This window comes from Condylura cristata, unplaced genomic scaffold (genome assembly GCF_000260355.1).
Source record: "Condylura cristata isolate star-nosed mole 26May11 unplaced genomic scaffold, ConCri1.0 scaffold00009, whole genome shotgun sequence".
In the NCBI taxonomy this organism is placed as follows: Eukaryota; Metazoa; Chordata; class Mammalia; order Eulipotyphla; family Talpidae; genus Condylura; species Condylura cristata.
In genome coordinates, this window is record NW_004567110.1 from 38,273,851 (window position 1) to 38,295,007 (window position 21,157).

Here is a 21,157-nt window from a genome sequence, read left to right on the forward strand (position 1 = left end):
TATGGAAGAAGCCTGTGACAGGTGATATGATTAGCTACCATGAAGTCCAACTCTGAGATCTCCCATGAAGAAGCCAAGACTCAGTGTAGGCCATGTCTGGGCATACTGTATTAGTGGTAAAGCAGGGCCTGGAATCCACCTTCAGGTCTAGTGTCCTTTCCATTTTACCATGGAGCTATGCAAGTGCAGGAAATAATAGCATGCTTCATGTAATGATACTTGGCATGTTATGGTCCATAACATATTATGTGCAATCCATAAATATGTAATTTGCTGTCATTTATAAAAAGTTATGGACAAGAGTTTAATCAAAGTAAACTTTTTTAATTGTCTATATTTGTATGTATTTACAAGAAATATGCTGTAAAATGTAAAGAAATATATAATAGAGTACAATAGAAAAAAGAATGAGCATTCACACATTAGCACGCTAAAGCCATAACAGCATCATAATGGCCTGGGAATGTTAATGCAGCTCCCTAAGTGGCTAAATTACACCCAGAGGATTCTTGCTCAGCAGTGTAAGCTGTTAGTGCTTTCAGACATTTTGGGAAATGCATCCATTGTCCCATTCCAAGCTTAATTGGCATAATAAATGTCAATTAAAGCTCCTTTAAGATTTTAAACGGCAAAACTCAAGTGAAACTACTTATGGATAGACTTATACAAGACATCTCTATAAGAAGTCCCTCCTAAGAGGCAGTGTGTTTACAATTACCATGGGCTATATCTCTGCTAATGTGGGTCAACACAGCAAACTTGTACTTGCATAGTAACAAGAGATTTCCCCCACAGTTATCCTAAACATATCTCTCCTAAATTAATTACAAACTGTTATGTGCTGTTTGTGTTAGCAGAATTCAGTTTTCTTTCAACAAACACACAGAAAGCACCAACTATGTGCTAGAATTGGAAACACAGTAGTGATCAAGGTAGGATTCCCCCACCAGTGAGGAGGAATCCTTGAAGAAGCTGCCAGAGAGTCCCTTTTCCCCCTGATTCTGTCTACATAAGACTCCTTTTATAACTTTTACTTCTGAGGCTGAAAGGATAATTCCTCTAGTGCAAATATAAACCAGTCTTTTTTTATGAACTTCTGAACTGGACATTTTTTTTCATGTCTTTGTATAGCTCATTAAAAAGATATAAAAAATTCCCATGTTAGTTTAAGTAGCCCAGGCTGCCAATTGTTTGAAGTCATCATCTTCTTCTGTCCTCCTGGAAGATACTAAAGCATGAAATGGATACAAATTAGTAATTGGTGATATTCAAATTTTCAGCACAGAAAATAGGATACAACTTATATGTGAAAAGATATATATTTAGGAAATTAAAAATAACTGTTATAAGGGGGTTGAGGCCTTTCCCTGACCACAGGGAGTTAAGAAGGGGAACAGACCTGCTCGGGTTCGATGTACAGAGGACATGCTTGGCACTCGGTCCGGCTGTGCTGGGAGTGAGGAGGAAGGCACATTTGGAAGTCGGATATTTGTCATCTTCTTATTTAGTTCCTCCTGCTCCAGTTCTTCAAGTTCTGCCATCAACTCATCCTGAACAGAGGAGAAAGAAAGAATTACGGAGTTAACGTTTCAAGAAGTGGGTTTCCCCAAACACAATAACAAGAACATCTGCTACCCAATTGATATGTGAGAAGCCAGTGAAACGGAATATTTATGTTAAGACTAAGTCTTTTTTGCAACACTGAACAATGATTAAAAAATGAATATTTGGGGTTGTGCAAATTTGTTGCAGTTAATCTTATAATACTTCAGTAAACAGATATTCAATCTATGCTTGCTGAAAATATAATCACCACAGTTTCCAGGAAACTTACACCTTGCCTGTCATTTTCCCAATGTGTCTTTCTCACTTCTGTTGAATTAAGAATCTATGAAACTTTAATTGGAGAAATAAATATTTTCATTTAAGCTAACACTACTGGAAATAAGTCTAGCAAATCCATAATGTACAAAAAGTAAAAAGAATCAAAGGTAGCATGTTCCCTTTGCTACAATACCACAGCCAATATAAATCATGCTGTATGCTTGGATTAAGAATGTTACCACTCAGGGGCCCATCTGGTGGCACAGCAGGTTAAAGAACAGCATTAAGAAGCTAAAGCCACTTCAGCATGAGTTCAAACTCCACCCCGGAGGTGATCCACATGGTGCGGCAAAACTCCTGGCTCACCCGCTGCTCCCCTCAGCAGTGTACTTCCACAGTCTGCCTGTTCTGCTCCCCACTCTGTCTCTGGTGAATCTTCTCACCACCCCTGCACCTCTGGCCTGTACCCCAGTTCTGTATACATAAATAAATAAATCTTAAAAAAAATGTTACTACTCAAAGTAGATACACTGCATTTTTTTTCTTTTAGCAATAGTGCCAGAGAACATGGTGTAATCCTAAACTATTTTCTGAGCTAAAAACCTTAGATTTTAACAGTATGAGTTACCTGAAGCAAATCTAATATGACTTGTAGTTGTTCAGCTCTAGCTGGCTTCAGGGGTTCTTAGGGGAAGTCCAACCCCCTCAGCTAAGTTTGTCATCACAGCAATTCTGTTGCTGTCATCCTTGGAAATAACCTAAGACTCTTATATTTGACCAAGGAGACTCTTTTGTATTCACTCATTAATCACTGAACAAATGTACTGAGAGCTCACTCTGGCAAACTTTAAACTCAAAACTGGGAAGGCAAAGTTGAACCAATGGTCCCTGCAATAAAGTGCTTATTACTGAAAGTGGGAAAAAGGCATCTGAACAATTATCCTATATTGAAATGAGAGCCACAAGAGAGGAGGTCTCTAATCCAAGTACAAAGTTTGATCAAACCAACGGGTCAAACTTGCAGCAAGAGGAATGATTATCTTGCCTTAGTTAAATCTACTTCATGAAAAAGAAATAAAACATGAAAGCATTGACCATGTGAATGCCAAACTGGAATGTAGTATGTGCTTTCAGGTTCTCTATAGAAGATATAAGTAAAGAGCCTTTAGAATTAGCATTCTCATGTCCCTTTTTTTTTTTAATCTCAAAACACTAGGGGTAAAAATAATAAATATGGGAAATGGTAAAATACACTATTTTACATTGATGTGTGTTCAGAATTCCAATAATGCTTCACAGTGATCAGTAGCACTGAAAATATACCAATGGTTTATTTAACAAATGAAATAACAGCTGTCAACTCCTCCATCATTTTCAGTCAAGTATCAAAATACTTATTTGATCATTGATAAAATAATTTAGAATTTAAGAGACTTTAAACATAATCTAGTGATCTACTAAATTCTACTTCATAGCTGAGAAAACTAAAAGTCAAAAAAGGGAAGGGACTTAACAAATTTTAGTAATAAATGGTAAATCCAGATGCCCTCATGAGTCCAGACCCCACTCTACCAAATCATACTGCACACCTTAGACACCTGTTAGTCTAACCAGGGATTGGCAAACTTTTTCAGTAAAGAGCCAGGTAGCAATATCTTAGGCTTTGCAGGTCACATATAGAATCTTTGCATAATGCTACAGACTAATGTGACTGCTATTCCTTACAATCCTTTAAAGAGGTAAAAACCATCCTTAACTCATGGTTGGGAAATATTTGGCCTCAAAATCAATTTTTTCCAATCTCTAGTGACACTCAATTCTCATTTCTAGGATCAGTGGAACTCCAATTCTACTTATTAGAAGGATATTTTTTAAAACCATATCAATACAGGAAGTGAGATTCTTTGTTAGACAAATCTGAGGATTATTAGCTATTCAACATATATACTCATTCTATTTGTGCTTTCCATAGCACACTTGAAATCCACAGTACAATATCGCCATTATAATTGTAGCTTGCATTATTGAACTGATTAATCTAAACGGAATGTGTGTGTTAATAACACACTCCACATTTATTTTGTTTCACAGCCTGAGTAATAAACAGAGGCAACCTAACCTCTAATTTAACAACTACAAAGCATAATATGTCTGTTCCTTGCAGAGTGACACAGTCTGCTTTGTTTTGCCCAGATGTTTGAGCACTCAATTCCTCGTAATGGGGCAATTTAAGCTTCAACCATTAAAAGTCACTAACTTTACATAATCACATGCTGCTTTTCCTTAATAGCTGAAAACTTAATTAGGGGCTGTTTGCCAAACTATATTAATCTTTCCTTAAATCAGAACCACCAACACTTCACTTACTTCTCATGAGAATTACGTTCCTAACAAATATTGCTTACTGTTTAAGTGATAAGGAATCCTGTCTGCTAGATACAGTGGGGAGCTGTCCCTTAGAGTAGGCACACTGCCACATTCTTTATCAGAGTCACCCACCTCATCAAAGTCATCGCCAAATCCGACCCGTTGAGAAAAAGCTTCTGAAATTTCTTGGGCAATATCCTGTTGCTCTGTGACCTCTTGCATCAAATCGTCTATTTTGTTTAGATCCCTGGGAAATAATATTTTTTTCGAAACAGTTTAGAAATTTTGTTTCAAATGATGAACTGAGATATAACTCCATTTGAAAAATGAGCCCATTTAAAAGAAACTCTTAGTTATTTCAGTAGAATAATGAAAATTTCTGGAGATAATACTTAGCGATTTAAAAAACAGCTTGCCTTAAGTAACTAGTAATCCTGTATAGGGCAGATTTTTTTTTATATAATATAATAGTTATTTTTACATCATTTTGTACATTTTTTTTTTCATCTCAATTATAATCCCCGTGGATTTCCCACCACCGAGTCACCTGTGTGCCATCACCATAGTCCCGTGCACTCCTCCCTCCCCCATTTTTGATCCCATTCCCCACTCCACCCCCACAAAATGTCCTCTGGTATATGGCAGGCGCAGATATTTTAAATATTAAATAATAACCATTCCATTTGGAAGTCACAAGAGATAGAATTATTTTATAATTTAATATGTGTAGGCTCATTTGCAATTGTGTCTGGTAGGAAACAGGTAAAATTTAAACATGTTGCTATGTAGCATCTCTGCAGTAAATGGTGCCAAGGACCATGCAAGATCATGCAGAACCACCTTGACTTAGGGCAGTTGTGGCTGCTCTCAGCCAGCTACCATCTGACAGCAACCTTTTGTTGCTAAACTCTGGAATGAAAGATCTAGTTTCTAGAAAATTTAGTGACTCAGAGATACTGACTCCCTGAAGTTTTTCTATAACTGCTGATGCCCTGGAAAATTACTGATGAGTACAGGGTTAAGTCTATGAACCCTAAGAAGAATCAGCAACTTCAGCAAAAGTATGCAGGTTACCACTGGCCCAGAATGGACAGGTGTTTTGAAGACATGTTCCAGCACCTGAGCACCACTGGTCCCCAACCACCAGCCTGAGTTGTAAGTGGATTCATTTCTCTAGCCCCCAGACTCAGAAACATTCCTCCAATTCTGAAACCAGGCTGAACTGATTAGAAACAAAGGAAGTTCCCTCATTGTTAATGAGCTAAACAATGAATTTTTGATTCCCAGTGGAAGGGGGGGAGCCTTTTTGCAAATTTCCCAGACACTATATACAAGGAAAGTTGTATATTTTGAGTTAATTTCATATAACCAAAAAAACCAAAAAGAAGACTTATATACCCACATATCACCCCTTTTTCAAATTCTTGTATTTATTATGAACATATAAAGAATATTTTATTTTTAAAAATAAAATATTTGTGAAATGTATGGCTAAAGTTTGATAAAGTTTGAGCCTGGGACTGAAATTTTCTCAAAAGGAATGCAATGTGAGGATGCTGTAACACTAACTACCTAAACAGAAAGGCAATGGTTTCCAGAAACATTTTAGCAGTCGCTATACTACAACCAGAGAGGATTCTGATTCTGATAATGAAACTAATGACCTTTCAGAAGTTGTCTAAAATGACAGCTGATTGTCAAGACGAGAAAATGTTAGCAGGGATGTCTCCACTGGCCCTTGGCAATCCATGGAACCTTCTCTAAATCCCTCAGGTACTTAATGCTCTTGAGCATCTTTGGCCCAGTCTTCACTCTGCTATCTAACCTCAGGAAATAATTAGGTCCCAGTAATTGATTTCCCAGTGTGAATATAAACCAAATTGTCACTGCCCCAATACCACACTCAATATTAATCACTGAGAGCTTGCCCTATGATGGGAACTACATCTAGTGCATTATATCTAATATTTCAGTGAGTCTCATGATAACCACCAGGAAAGTACTATTAATACCCTCCAGTGTACACATAAGGAAAGGACCAAGAAGAAGCAAAGTACCTTGCCTAAAGAGTGGAACTGGGGTTATAACCTAGAAAAATCTAACCCCCCATCCATGTCCTTAACTAATACTCTATGTCAAGATTCTCAAATACTGACTAGTATCAGAATCACCTTAAGAATTTGGTAAAAGCAAACAAAAAAGGCCCTCTTTCTTGAAGGAGCATTTGTATTCTTTTTAATAGCTCAACCAAATTTTGATTTCCACCAAAGTTTGATAACTACTAATTCTATAGTTCTAATATTGTTCCAGACTTTGACATTCAAAGCTTTTATGAAATTACGGAATGAATCTATTTTAAAGGTGGCGTGTAGGCAATAGTGAGTTGACTCAAAATCATTAACAGGAAAGTAAATGTCCTTTTCTTCATGTTTTGTTTTGCTTGTTTCCATTTACCATGGCAGCTTCTAATCTTTTTCTGAGGAAGCATTCCTGTCCAACACATCATAAAGCCTCAAATGTAAGCCCATTTCTGGCAAACTCATCAGCTAGTCCCCATGCTCTTCCAACACATACTCAGAGGAAAACAAGTCACTTACATGTTTTCATGGACTGCTTTCATGGCTTTTGCTGCAAAGCCCATGTTCCTTAACACCTCGGTGTTGGTGTGTGAGTTTTCCAGGGCTTCTCTCTGGAACTCAATGGTGGATAGTGTGCCATCGATCTGGGTGAGCTGCTTCTCAAACCTCTTCTTTCTCTTTAGTGCCTGTAATGCAGCTAAATAAGGAAGAGGCCACATTTATAAGCAAGGACCTAAGTCACTCACTCGAGACACCTGCTCAGTACCAACCAGACTCAGTGTGGTTGACATAAATACACCAAATAAAGCTGAGAAAATTAAAGGTAACCACTAGCCTTCCAATCACATGCACTAGTTACAACTCCCTCCAACATTTTCTTATTCTTTCCTTCCAAATATCTGGCAAGTCTGAACGATAAAATGTCAGTTTTCATACGCTATAAAGCATCCAACAAAAAGTGTTTCTGTCAGTGAAGAGTTTGGGGGAAAAAACAGAGATATGGGTAGTGAGAACATAATGACTATGTATTCTAGCCCCATTTCCCTATTTTTAAAAAAATATTTATTTATTCATGTATACAGAACTAGGGTACAGGCCAGAGGTGTGTGTGTGGTGGTGGTGGGGGGAGGAGAGGATTCACTTCACCAGAGAAAGAGTGGGAGTAGAACAAGCAGATTGATGAAGTACACTGCTGAGGGGAGCAGCAGGCGGGTCAGGAGAGGTCTGCCGCGCCATGTGGGTCACCCCCCTAAGTGGAGATCGAACTCATGCTACAGTGGCTGCAATTTCTTCATAGTGCTGTGCTTTAACTGGTTGTGCCACCAGGGAGGGCCCCCATTTCCCTATTTTAAAGACAAGTTAATTGAGGCCCAGAGTGTTAAAAGACTTGCTTGAAGGTAGACAATTAGTGTCTAATCAAAACTTGGGATACCAAGCTGTGAGAATGGCTTAGAGCAAACAGACCAGAAACTGTATTTATTGGTGAGAGTGTAAAAAGAAAGGAACTCTTGTACACTGTTGGTGAGCATGTAATTGGGCAGCCATTAGAGAAATGGTACGGAGACTCCTTAAAAATCTAAAAATGAAAAAACCACATGATCCATTAATACCTCTTTTAGATATTTATCAAAAATATATAAAGACACAATTCAGAAAGATTTATGCACCCCTATGTTCATCGTCTCATTATACACAACAAATAAGACATAGAAACAACCTACATACCCATCAAAGGATAACAGTACTTAATGCCGTACTACTCAATTAGGAAAAAGAGATGAAATCTTGCCATCTTGACACAGGGTAGAACTGGAGGTGATTATGCTAAGCAAAATAAGTCAATATAGCCTTATAAGGCTGAGTGATTGTTATAGAAATAAGTGATAATTTATGAAAAATACCTTGTTAAAAGCCCTGTGTATGGTCAAGACTTAGCAACTAGATATTATTAATAAGTGATTTATGTAACATTGTTCATTAATGAGATTTTATATCTTATTTCTGAGACCAATGAGCAAAAAGTTACTTGTTTTTTCACAATACCTCCCCTAACAGTAACATAAACTATAAAACAGCTCCCATTTTGATAGATGCAGGACATAAAAATTATTCATCTAAAAAGCTAAACTCCACTGTCCATCTCCACCCAACATACCCAGAAGTGCAAAGTTCAAAGTGTATCTCCTTGGCAGATATATCTACGTGTTTGAAAGCTTACTGATACCAAATGTCCAAAAGCACTTACAATATCTTTAGAGATTTTTTTTTTAAGTTCTTCATTTAAAACCATGCCATATTCCTAGAAGAATTAATTTTAGATTCCTTTCAAAAATCAAGAGATGCAACTTGATAGTTAGGATAAGGCTCAGACTCCCTGGATCTATGTTTTAATTCATCTCTACCAGTTAATCAATATATAATAACCTAGATATATGACCTTAAGTCTCATTAAGTGATATTTCCTCACTTGAGTAATAACAATAACTAGAAGATAAAAACAGAACATTGTGTTTGGAATCAAGTTACCATTTCTAAATCTGGCTATCCGCCACTACGTGGCCTTACATGGTACTATTGGGAAATGACGCTATAATTCATCTGGCTGCTATGGGTTAATTGAAATAACAAGTAATTACTAAATTTTGGGGATTTTCACCATAACCATCATCTCTTTCACAAAGTTTTAGATCCAAGTGGTGAAAGCCATGTGAAATTAATGCCCAAATTTATAAATATTTGTTGTTAACAATAATAAGTTCTTGTTTGGGCAAAATTTCCAATACCTATGTAATAGATGGCTTCTGCCCCTCAAAATATATGGGAGACATATAAAAGTTCAATAGGAGTTGAGATCTCAGCTTATACTATAACGCCCATAAACTGCACAGGGGCTTCAAACGCAGAAGGAAGGCAAGCAATGAAAGCTAGAGAAGCAATGAAAAAAGAGAGAGGTTAAAAGGAACGACCTCCTTTGTTTTTTCTCTGTGTGTGAGAGAAAGATAGCTGTATAGCTCCTCTAAAGCAATAAAACAATGTACCAAAGTAACCTTGTACTGGGGAATCAACAGGAAGAAGTGAGAGCTCGATGACCAGGAGAGCATAAACCTGGTCTAATGGAAGTAACCCCACATGGCTTCAGTCCATGGGCGGCAGGCAAGCTACAGGCCCAGCCTTCCACACAATCAAAAGCAGCAAGAAATCTGGATTTGCATGCAAAATCTCCCACATTTTAATGCCAATTTATATTTTCCCCAAAACCATGTATGAATAAAACTGATGGCTTCTGCATGATTGGATTTGGCCCCACGATACCTAACACTTTCTGCGGTTTCTGTGGGGCACATGAAGCTGTCTCCAAAACTTCTAAAAAGATTTGTTCCAAAGAGGCAAGAGCTGTACCTGAGGAGTTTCCCATGGGCTGTTTCTCGCATGAAATTATGAGACCACTGATTGGAGAGACTCTAACTTTGTTTTTCAATAAACAATTTGGAGGGGGGAAAAAAGCTATCTTTTGGGCTCACCCTGGTGGCACAGAGGCTTAAAGCACAGCACTAAGAAGCTAAAGACTGAATCCCCGCCCCAGAGGTGACCCACATGGTACAGAAGACCTCTCCTGACCTGCCTGCTGCTCCCCTCAGCAGTATACTTTATCAACCTGCCTGTTCTGCTCCCCACTCCATCTCTGGTGAGTCCTCACCACCACTGCACCTCTGGCCTGTACCACAATATGCATAAATAAGTAAATCTTTAAAAAAAAAAGAAAACCAAAAACTGCATTTTTTCAAAGCCATGCACAAGTGCAGTAAGTCAAGCATTGCTCCCAATTTAGCAATAAAGGACATTCTGAAAGCCATGTAATTCAACCTGTGTGTAAGGTGCAATTCAACCTTTCAAGCTCCTGGACGTGCTTTTTACCAGCTGGTGAAACCTGAACAACATCTTTTCTAAAATAAAAGAACCTACTGTATTCCTGTGTTAGAAAAAACAGTCAGGGTTTTGTCTGTTCATGTAACAGTCAAGTTCCTTCAGCAGTGCAAAACAAAGTACTGGAGCAGTGCATCACTGCTCAGGGACATGAGACGAGCCCTTTGAGGACTGGGACTAAAATTTTAGAGTTGTCCACTTGAACTAGAATTAAAGTAGCCCTATCCAATTTTTACTATGCTGCCAGAGGGAAGCTTTCAGTCATCCATGAAAAATAACTTGAAGCAGCAGAGTTCTGGTTGTATTGCTCATCGAATGCACCTTGGTTTTAAAGGTCAATCTGTGGCATTTTATTCATTCAGGGTGTAAAAATGCAAGCATTGCTAATCCATGAGTTGGCAAAAAAAAAGAAAACATTTTAGGAGCCATCTTATCCAGGGTTAACCTCTTTTGTGAAATAAGAAACTACATTATAACAGTGTTCCTCTGACCCAGGAAACAGTGAGCTTTAGAGAAGGCCTAAAAATTTTGCTCAGACAAGGTTTAAGATACATGTTACAGAGGCCTCCCTGGTGGTGCAAGGGGTTAAGCACAGCACTATGAAGCTCTCTGCAGCACTGCAGCACAAGTTCGATCCCCAGTCAGGGAGGTGACTCACATGATGCAGCAGACCTCTCCTGTTTCCCCTGCTGCTCCCCTCAGCAGTGTCTTTCAGTAGAGCTGCCTGTCCTGCTCCCCACTCTGTCTCTGCTGAATCCTATCACCCCCATCCTCTGGCCTGTACCCCAGTTCTTGTGTACATAAATAAATCTTAAAAAATAGATATGTTACACATAGTTGGTAATGGCTTCTGTTTCATATTCACATTGTTTTGAGAAACTTTAATGTAAGCCCTGATCTACTTCATATACAAATCATTTCATTAACTAAACAATACTTCTATTTGTGGAATCTCCTTTAAGTTCTTAAAAAATTCAATCTAAACAAATATCATCATAAGTATTTCATAAAAGGAACAAAAACAAAATATTCCTGTTCAAAATTGCAGGTTAGGTTGGAAAAAATTAAGGAAATACTAGAAAATTCTAACATTCATTTGACCAGGGCAACCTCATTAAGAATTTCCCCGGCCCTTTTATCTTTAAAAAGATACTCGTTATCCATTCCTTTCAATCACTCAAGTATGTACTAAAAATCTAGCATATGCCTGACACTATCAAGAATTGCAGAGACAAACAAGTAAGGTTATAATCTCAGAGGAGGCAAAATATGAAATGGACATTCAGTAACCCATTCATCATTCAACAAATATTTATTAACCATCTACCACCTTTCAGGCATTGTATTCAGGGACACTATGTTGCATAAGTTACAGAATTCATGTCATAGAGTAGAGGAGAATGAGACAAAAGACATAAACAAGGCACAGTGAATATAAAAACATAGTCAAGTTCTCTTTGTAGGGAAAAGTACAGCTTCACAGAGGAGGTGGTGAGATGAAGTTTTGGTGACTTCCTACAAATAAACTCAAGCACACTGCTCTGTAAGGAACATGAAGTTTGAAAGGTATTTCTCAAAGGATTCTTTCAGCTCCCAACCCTCACAATCCTGCAAATTTCAGACGGAACAAGGTAAAGTTTCTATATGAATTATATTAGCAGCCAGGAATCACACTGGCTGTCCACACTAGGTGAGCATTATATGTAAGCTCCATATTCTCAGAAGTTTAACCAATGTCAAATGTAATTAAAAATATAAATGGCAATTAAAAGATTAGAATGCAACAATAATGTGTAGGATAGTATGATGGCAAAGCAGACATTTTATAGAGCAGTAAAAAGAAATGGCAGAGAGGAAATTAAGTGAGAGCTATTTTAAGGAAAGGAAACTGAGAAGTGGTGTGTTCATATAAGCATATCAGCAACATTGAGCTGCATTTGGGGAAAAAGGAGATGGTAACTGATTAATAGATTACAGCATGAAGAGTAGAAAGATATGACCAGTGCCCTCTCCCATCTCTAGAAAGACAGTAAATGGATAAAGGACGTTAAAGTCATTTTCCAATAGAAGTGAGACCCCCTTTCCTCATTCTAGAGAATGTTGGAGATGATACAGTTCTTACTGCTAGGATATTACACAAAAGAATACTTATTAGGGCCCTCCCTGGTGGCTCAGCGGGTTAAAGCACAGCACTAAGAAGCTTAAGCCACTTCCACATGAGTTCGATCCCCACCTGCCCTGGAGGAGATCCACATGGCGTGGCAGACCTCTCCTGACCCGCCCACTGCTCCCCTCAGCAGTGGATTTCGTCGATCTGCCAGTTCTTCTCCCCGCTCTGTCTCTGGTGAATCCTCTCACCTACCGCATCTCTGGGCTATACCCCAGTTCTGTATGAGTAAATAAATAAATCTTAAAAAAAAAAATACTTATTAGAGGAAGCAAGTTTGATAGGCTAGGTAGGTCATAACCTAAAAGTGCTATCAGCCTTGAGTTGTCAAAAAAGTGAAGAAATACTGCATAAATATTTATTTTTAAGCATTCACTGTAGTTCTTATTTCTTTCCTTTTTTTTTTTTTAAAGATTTTATTTATTCATACGGAACTGGGGTACAGGTCAGAGATGCGGAGGGTGAGAGGATTCACCAGAGACAGAGCAGGGAGCATAGCAGGCAGATCTACGAAGTACACTGCTGAGGGGAGCAGCAGGCAGGTCAGGAGAGGTCTGCCAGCCATGTGGATCTCCTCTCGAGCAGGCGGGGATCGAACTCATAAGGAAGTGGCTTAAGCTTCTTAGTGCAGTGCTTTAACCGGCTGCGCCACCAGGGAGGGCCGGAGTTCTTATTTCTTATAATTAATTGCCTCCAAGTTCAATTGCCAGGGAAGTAGAATTAACCCGATATTAGAACAATATACCAATGAATTAAAATATATCTTCACATTCTTTGCAAAACCCCAATTAAATGTCTGGTACCAGACATTTGAATAAATGAGTTTTTTTTTACTGGTTATCAGCATTTATTCATAACCTCACAAATTGGCACTGTTTATGGAACATAGGGGAAACAGCATGAAAATAAAACCAGTAAATATCAAACAGAAAAACTCAGAAATAGATGATTATGTTTAATTCTACAATGTAATAATATGCATCTACAGATAAAATTTATATTGTATGTGTGTATATATTAATACAAGTATACGTGTGCCTGTGTGTTTATGTGTATATATATGTATATGTGTGTTTATAATATGGTTCTAATTCTACTTTTAAACAACTATTTCCCAACCAATAAATATTTCCCACCACTGTGCTGTTGCTTACAGGAGCTCCTATGAATCAGTGGAAAGGTGCCCCATTCAACTCTCACCGTCCATGATCTTATAGCTCCTTTTTCTTTTTAAGATGTATTTATTTATGCATACAGGAATGTGGTACAGCCAGATGTGCAGGGGCTGCAAAAGAATTCACCAGAAACACAGTTGGGAGCAGAACAGGCAGATTGACAAAGTACACTGCTGAGGGGAGCAGTGGGCAAGAAGGAGGAGGTCTGCCTTGCCATGTGGGTCACCTTAGGGGCGGGGATCAAACTAGTACTGAGTCCCCCACTGCTAGGCTTAGCTTCGCAGGGCAGCGCTCCAACCTGCTGCGCCACCAGGAGGGCCCTCCTATGACTTCTGTTGAAATCCTCTGGTCAACGAGCCTCTAGAAATATATAGCTCTATCCTCAAAGTGCCTGTTAAACTATTTAAAATTCTGAGTAGGTGTACCTTGAAACTGATGAACTACACTATTCTTTAATTTTTCAACTATAAGAATGTAAGACTAATACCCAATAATTTAAGATAGTTTACATAAATAAAAAGCTTCCACACACCTCACAAAATGATAAAATACAGGCTTTTGTGTACATGATCTATAAAATATATATAAGTTGGTAATATACGTAAGTTGGTCTACCATAATCAAGATATTTTTCTTGCTGCAGTTCACAAATAGAAGTACTGAGTTATGATAATGTCTTTGTTCTAACTCCAAAGCTACCTTTATATTTATTTTACATGCATGAAGCCATGGAAAGAACTGGTAATGTGAGTAGCACTGCTCCCTGAGAAAGGTCTGCTGATCAACCTCACTGCAGTAGAGAATAAGACACACCCATTAGAACCATGGTGCATGCAACACTCTGTAAAAACAAAAAGATTCACTAGTCATGTCATATTAAAATCAAGAATAGAAATCCCAAAGTGTTTGTCAGTATTTGGTTACACAATTTTATCTTCTAAATTTACATTTTAGCCAAACATGAAAGTGTAAGCTTTATTTCGTTTAAGCTAAACTTTAAATTTTAATTGCTAAATAAAAAATGTCAACTTCTAAGGCAAGGATTTCTAATTTTTAGCAAAGAATCATCCATGTTCCCTTCTCTATAATTTTAAAATCATCCTTCTCATTTGGTTGCTTTTTTGGGTTTGTTTTGTTTTGAGAGTAGCAATTACAGTGTTGGTATTTAAAGCACTAGATTGTTAGATTAAGGAAAAGTTGGAAGTTGTACAGAGCAAATGAGAGTGAGACTTTTAACCACCCACTTGTTGGAAATACCCATAAGTTAGAAACACTAAGAAAGGACTCAACAGTAGACTGGGAGAGCCATTGCTGGAGGTTTAGAAGTGCTTACTATTCTAAAGTACAACCATGTGAACTTTGATCTGGGTTTAAAATATTTCCAACAATTAATTTCCAGTTAGCACAACTTGCCTGAAGTAAGGAATCAAAATCAAAGTCACTTTTTCAGGAAATGCTTACTATATGTCTTATATATAATATAGATGCTTGCTTTTTTGTTTCTCTCCTGCCAACTTTTAAGTCAATTGTATATATGTTAGAGCTTCTATCAAGTGATAGTCAGAAAACATAGGAGAAACTAAAATTACCAGTATATACTAAGTGCTCTGTTTAATACAGTTTACTAAGGCAGAATATTAAGAATGCAATTTTTTGGAAAAAAAAATCTCAATATCCTCTCTATATTTTACAAATAGATTCAAATATCTTAAGCATATTACAAAAAATAAATAAGAAAAATAGATAATTCGTGCCCTTTCCAGACCTAACACTCAAAGCAAAACATCATAAACTTTAATGCTGCATTAAATACAGCATTATACTGAATCTTTTATATTGCTTTTTAGATCATTGTTTAGAACATCATGCATTTTCTTTTCTGTTATCTTGAAAAGGATCTGAAACAAAGGAGTCCTAAGTACTGGAAAACAAACAACTAATACAAAGTATAGGAGACCCAGCTCTCGGTAATCTCCCACCATAGCTTCTTGAAGCTGTGTTAAGTCTAAGTCTTCTATCTTATTCTACTTTATTGTGCCTGATTCAATACACTGCAAACTAGCATAAGACAAAGAAAATACTTTGCTTAATGTAATTTTTCTCAAAGTGTGCTATATTATCCACTTTTGTGGAATTTAGGTGAAGAATAATGAATGCCCCAATATTTCTAATATTGCCCTATATGTCTGAAGGAACAAACAAACTCCATGTAATGTTATATAACACAAGGAACAATACCAACCCTTCTAGAAGTTGCTACAGTGCAGTAACAAGCTGTCAAAATCTGTGCCACTGATACTTGAAAAAGCAGTGGGGGGTAACTGAAGCCAGAAACACATAACATTCTAGGTACTGATGTGTTAATTAGAAAGGAAGACAAGGATAACTAAAAAACAATATGAATTCACAAAGATGAAAAATATCAAACTAATCTCATAGACCTCTTTAAGGTAAGTACCACATGAACTCAATCTACTAAGTTATTAAAGATTTGCAAAGTGTTTACTTGTGAGTGTACATTTTAACAAGCCTCCTCCATGAATTCTGAGGTGGGTAGGTGATTTAAGGACCACTATCTGAGACACTCTTTTAAGAATGGAGGTCACAGGTAGTGCTATCTCTTGAGGAACTTCCATGCATCTGGCTTCTGCAATCTGTGTCTGTCTTTTATTTCCCGAACCACACTTTTGCCCTTACTAGATTGTCACTCACCTAGCTGACACAGATGGGAGTCTCTTTACACAGAAGTTCTCTGGGCTCCAGTGTCTGAGACTGCAGAATTCAGCCCAGGAGAGCTGAATAAAATAATAAAGAAATAAAATAATAAATGGCAAACTCAGGAATCTGAAGAGGTTCCATAGCACTGAGTTAAACCAGTGGGATTGTGCATACATCTCTATTCCCAGGTGCCCAGGAAGACCAAGTGTGCCTCATGACTCCAAAATCAAACTCATCCTTGCCAAAAAATAAGCAAGCAAATTCTTCAGGTTTCAAAGGGAGCTGGCTTAACTTATTAAAATTAAAGACTCTGCTTTGAGGTCTCATTCACCAAACAATACCTGAGGAAGAAGGGGAATGGCCTCAGCACCTGTGTCACTGGGACCCTCTATAATGATACCAAGTAGGGGTTGTGGCCACATTCGCTTCATCCCTGTCTCAACCTTTCCATCTCTGTGAGCCTAAATTCCCAACTGCCTGAGGCCTACTGATAACCCCAGACTAGATGTACCCCTTTTCATGTAATTACATATCAGGAGTTTTTATCCAGGACAGGACAAGGTAAACACCAGGGTCAGGCCTTGTGTGCCTCCACATTAGAGAGGGGTACCTGGGGTACAAACTTAAGGAGGCACTTACACTCAAGGGCACACAGTAAGTCCTAGGCATCTCATCTACCACACCCTAGACCCAGCCCTGGTGAGGATAAAAAATCTCAGCACAGTAGGGGGTAAATGAGGACAAAGGTATGAGGTTGTGGAACTGGAGACTCAAGGAAGTGACTGGTGTCTTCAGTTATGAGAGAAGTCTTCAGTGGACAGATGAAGTAGATTTATTAGATGTTATTTCAAAAGGCTAAATTTGAACCTCAAAATGGAACTCACTAGGAAGCTAATTTCAGCTTGAACAAGTGCTTCTATTATAACAATAGCTAATATTTATGGAGCACTTAGTTAAAGACTTTGTAGCATTGTGCATTAGTCTTCGCAATTCTAAAGAGTTAACCTTATCATGGTCATTATGCAAATGAGGAAACTGAAAATAAGACAGGATGAGTAAATAGATAAAGTCACAATTTCTTAAGTGGTATGGCAGGAATGGGAGTCAAACCTAGGGTTGTCTGCTTTGAAGCCCACGTGCTTAACTGCAATGTTAACTTATTTCCTATCAAATGTCTGAAAACTGCATTGGGATATTATATTTAAGCAAAATCCCTATGACCATCTCTTAGTGATATTTTTTTTTTTTTTAGATTTATTTATTCATGCAACAAGAGCTGGGGTATAGGCCAGACGTACAGGAATAAGAGGATTCAGCAGAGACAGAGCGGGGAGCAGAACAGGCATATTGACGAAGTACACTGCTGAGGGGAGCAGCGGGCGGGTCTGGAGAGGTCTGCCATGCCATGTGGAGCACCTCCGGGCCGGGGCATCTAACTTGAACTGAAGAGGCTGTGGCCAGCTTGCAGTGCTGCATCCTAACCTGTTGTGCCACCAGGAGGGCCAGGTTCCTAATTCTTTTTTTTTTTTTAAAGATTTATTTATTTATTCATACAGAACTGGGGTACAGGCCAGAGATGCGGAGGGTGAGAGGATTCACCAGAGACAGAGTGGGGTACAGAACAGGCAGATCGACGAAGTACACTGCTGAGGGGAGCAGTGGGCGGGTCAGGAGAGGTCTGCCTCGCCATGTGGATCTCCTCCAGGGCAGGCGGAAATCGAACTCATGAGGAAGTGGCTTAAGCTTCTTAGTGCTGTGCTTTAACCCGCTGCGCCACCAGGGAGGGTCTGTTCCTAATTCTTAATGATGGTCAAAGACAGGGTCATGCAGGGTCACTTTTAAAAAAATACAATGCCTGAGTCCCAGCTCAGCCAACTTCATCAGAATCTATGGGGACAGGGTCCAGGCATCAAGGTGACTGGAATATACAGCTCAGATTGAAAACTGCTCTAGAAGACAGAGCTTAAAAGAAGTAGGAAGAAAAACCACTTGACACATAAAAAGTTTGCTTTTCCACAAAGCTGATTATAGACTACAAAGAGTAGTAGCATAGCGGTCTGAATAATTTGTATAAAAGGATATCTGACCTCTTAAAGTTTTTAACCAATTATAAATCTTCCTCTAGCTGTTATTCTTTCAGATTGTCTTTTTTTATTATTCTTTTTATTAAGATAACATTAGTTTACAGCATTTGAATAGGTTTCAGGTGAACAGCTTCTTACCTTGGCAGCTATAAATATATATGTGTGTGTGTCTATATACATATATATATATACATACACACACACATACACACATAACTCCACACCTAACCACCAAATGTTCAGTCAGCATCCATTTTCAACCAATCAGTTCCTCCACCTCCTCCAGTTCCCCCTCACATATCTTCCCTCTGGTAATTCTGTTAGATCAACAGTCTTGAGTATCACAGCTATTGCAAACCCACACTGGTAGTGAATACTCAAGTCCTTTTAGCAGATTATGGTAACTGCCAAGGAGATTGAGATGAGAAGAACCACCTTGCTGAGTTACAACAAAAGCAAATTTCTGATTAAATTCTGCATCTGTACTGATTAAACACACATTGGCAAGCAGGCAAAAATTGTCTCAACCTGTTCCAGAAGCCCAGTGAAGTTCCACTTTTATATACTTTTGGTGCTCCAGACACCACGGATGAAAGGCTCACAGAAGATAAGTCACCTTCCCTGCTCAGGATTTCTGACCACTATACCAAAACTACCAGATTTACTTGCATCTGTAATTTCTCTGATGTAAGAAGTTAGATTAATACTTTTTTTTTCAGGGTTGTGTTTTTTTAAAATAATATAATAGTTTATTTTTACATCATTTTGTGCCTTTTTCCATCTCAGTTGTATAGATTAATACTCTTAACTAATGTCAGGTTTAATTTGGCGGAACTTCTTTATAAAGTCAAAGTATAATCATTTTAGTACATTGTCAACAGAGAACATTGCCCCCCCCAAAATTAGTAAAACCTACATTACTGTACATGTCTTCTGAAAGCACATCAACATTTTTACCACTTTTAGAAGCAGATGTTTACTTTTTCACATTTAAAACCAATATATAAACTAATATTTCTAAGGCTCCAATTTAGATAAAGCTGTATGTGCAGAAGTGAATGGATGACAAAACAAAAAAGAAATGCAAAAAAGCCTGGACAGACACAAAGTGACTATCATTGTGCAAGTCAAACTGAAAAGGAAGAGCCAAGTAATACAACAACCAATGCCTTTTTGGTAAGCACAATGGCATGTTCTTGCCTTAGAAATTATCCTGTAGTAACTTCTCAAAATATTTTCAGACATAAAGTAAAAGTAGACACCAGAACTTAGTTATAAGACATGTCATAATCAGAAAAAAAGTAAAATGTGGTAGCAAAGAAAAATGAAACTTGAGGTTTTTTTGTTAGTAATAAATGGACACAAATGTATCAGACACACTTTTATGGGATGTGGTTGGGCTTTCCATGTCATCCCCAGAAGACATTATTCTTTTCCTGCTTTACACAATGACAATATCATTAGGAGAGAGCTAAATCTCTCCAGGCCATCTTGTGATGAAAGAAGCTTCATTTGACTATGCAAAGTCAGAGTCTGATAGTGAGCAGAGTCCGGTCTTGCCACTGTTTTTTCTGAATTTGTCTCTGGCCTGGTGTTGCAGGGGGTATCACTTCAACTGCTCACTGGAGTTTTTATATGTGCTTGTGCTGTTTAGCTCTGGTCTTTAGAGAGCTGCCCACTTAAGGGAAAAACACGAACGGGCAAAGAACAAAGGGCTCGAGGTGTGCCAGGCAAACCAAGACTAATGTCTGACTCAAAGTCCTTTGTGACAAAAGCCAGTGATAATTCCCATATATATATATATGTACATTATATGTATAATTTAATTTAATTCCCTGACTATGTGTGTGTATACAACACACACACATCATCTCAACTGCACAATAGTCAGCTAAAGCTTTTTAACAGCAGAGAAGCAAAGTAAATTAGAGAATATATTGGAATATGCTTCACTGAAGATTTGCATGCAGGTTAAAATGTGTGATTCAGTATACAAGCACACAGGAGTACACAGCGCTGGACTAGGTGAGTCCAGCAGCAAAACATAAGGAGCACCCAACACGCAGATATCAAGAATTAGTGTTTTGAAGCAAAAAGAAATTTTTGGGTCCCATCCCATTTTGCCATTCCAGAGGACACCTTGCTCAGTTGACTCCAGTCATAGATCTAGATTCAGTACCAGTTCCTAGAGAGGCTGTGGCACACACCTGGCCGCTGGGAGGTTACTTCCCCAAGGTAGGAGGAGGTAAGAGGGAGTCAGCTCTCTCCCGCGGCCAAACCCCAGCCTACCTCGCTTATTCTGCGTGCCGTGCTTCTTGGCCAGGGTGAGTTCTCTTTGGATTCGGTTTTCCAAGTACTCTTGTTTCTTGCCCAGCATCTCCTCCGTCTCCCGAAGTCGGGCCAGGGCCTCCTGGGGGCTGGGAGCCGCTCGGCTCTTAGAGCCCCCACCTTTAAAAAACTTGCCCAACTTGCTCATAGTTGTGAGGTTGGGGGTGTGTGCGCACTCGGGAACCACTTAGGAGCTCCCTCGGGCCGCTCTGGGCAAGGTGAGCTAGGTCTTCGTCCAGAGTCTACGCACAGACCAAAACGGCGACACTCTTAGGAATCAACAAGTCGTCTGAGGCAGGTGACAGACACTCCCGGGCATTTCCTGGCGGCTGGCGCGGCCCCGCCCCTCGCTGCGGCTTGGGCTGGGAGTGCGCGGGGTTGGACTTGACCGCCTGGCGCCACGGGGCCCTCCGGGACTTAAGGGAGAAAATAGATCTGAAAAGACAGACAAGACTGCAGCAAAGTTGCTGCTTTCACCACACTAGGGATGCC

At 38.8% G+C, this 21,157-nt stretch overlaps 1 protein-coding gene across 1 annotated transcript; it reads right to left on the reverse strand.

The window, feature by feature from the left end:
- Window positions 1-369: 369 nt before the first annotated feature.
- CHMP4C (charged multivesicular body protein 4C) lies at window positions 370-20,988 on the reverse strand. The gene is made up of 5 exons (XM_004679766.2): window positions 20,627-20,988; window positions 6,789-6,966; window positions 4,324-4,438; window positions 1,400-1,550; window positions 370-1,228 (listed from the first exon to the last, which is right to left on the reverse strand). The coding sequence occupies exons 1-5, from the start codon at window positions 20,811-20,813 to the stop codon at window positions 1,167-1,169; spliced, it is 693 nt and encodes a 230-aa protein (XP_004679823.1). The 5' UTR covers window positions 20,814-20,988; the 3' UTR covers window positions 370-1,166.
- Between the last annotated feature and the right edge of the window lie 169 nt (window positions 20,989-21,157).